This window comes from Acanthisitta chloris, unplaced genomic scaffold (genome assembly GCF_000695815.1).
Source record: "Acanthisitta chloris isolate BGI_N310 unplaced genomic scaffold, ASM69581v1 scaffold18884, whole genome shotgun sequence".
Lineage (NCBI taxonomy): Eukaryota > Metazoa > Chordata > Aves > Passeriformes > Acanthisittidae > Acanthisitta > Acanthisitta chloris.
In genome coordinates, this window is record NW_008668998.1 from 26,691 (window position 1) to 27,004 (window position 314).

The window sequence follows — 314 nt, forward strand, 5'->3', positions numbered from 1 at the left end:
ACAGAACTCCAGAAATTTTGGGAATTGCCTCAGTGCTGAGCTGGAGAGAGAGAGGCTGTAGGTCAGACTGGTTTGGTGGCACTGCCATAAAACAGACTCTCATTTTCCTCTCTGGTGTAGAGGCTAGAGCTGGTAGCAGTGGAAGGCTGATGGTGACGGCTGTTCTTCTTTCTTTTCTTCAGGAAGAAGTAGCCGATGAACACCAGGACCACCATGATGGAGATCCCAAGGAGCACGGCAATCACTACCTCAAAGGCACCTGTGGGGATACATGAACACATCAGAAGGGATGCTCCACAAGCTCTGATGCAGCA

At 50.3% G+C, this 314-nt stretch overlaps 1 protein-coding gene across 1 annotated transcript in view; it reads right to left on the minus strand.

Annotated features, from left to right (window-relative positions):
• Positions 1 to 62: 62 nt before the first annotated feature.
• The window catches only part of SPINT1 (serine peptidase inhibitor, Kunitz type 1), an 18,222-nt gene continuing 17,970 nt past the window's right edge, over positions 63 to 314 (minus strand). Inside the window, exon 11 of the mRNA XM_009073158.1 lies at positions 63 to 259. Within this exon, the coding sequence (XP_009071406.1) occupies positions 63 to 259 (197 nt within the window). The remainder of the gene's footprint in view (positions 260 to 314) is intronic.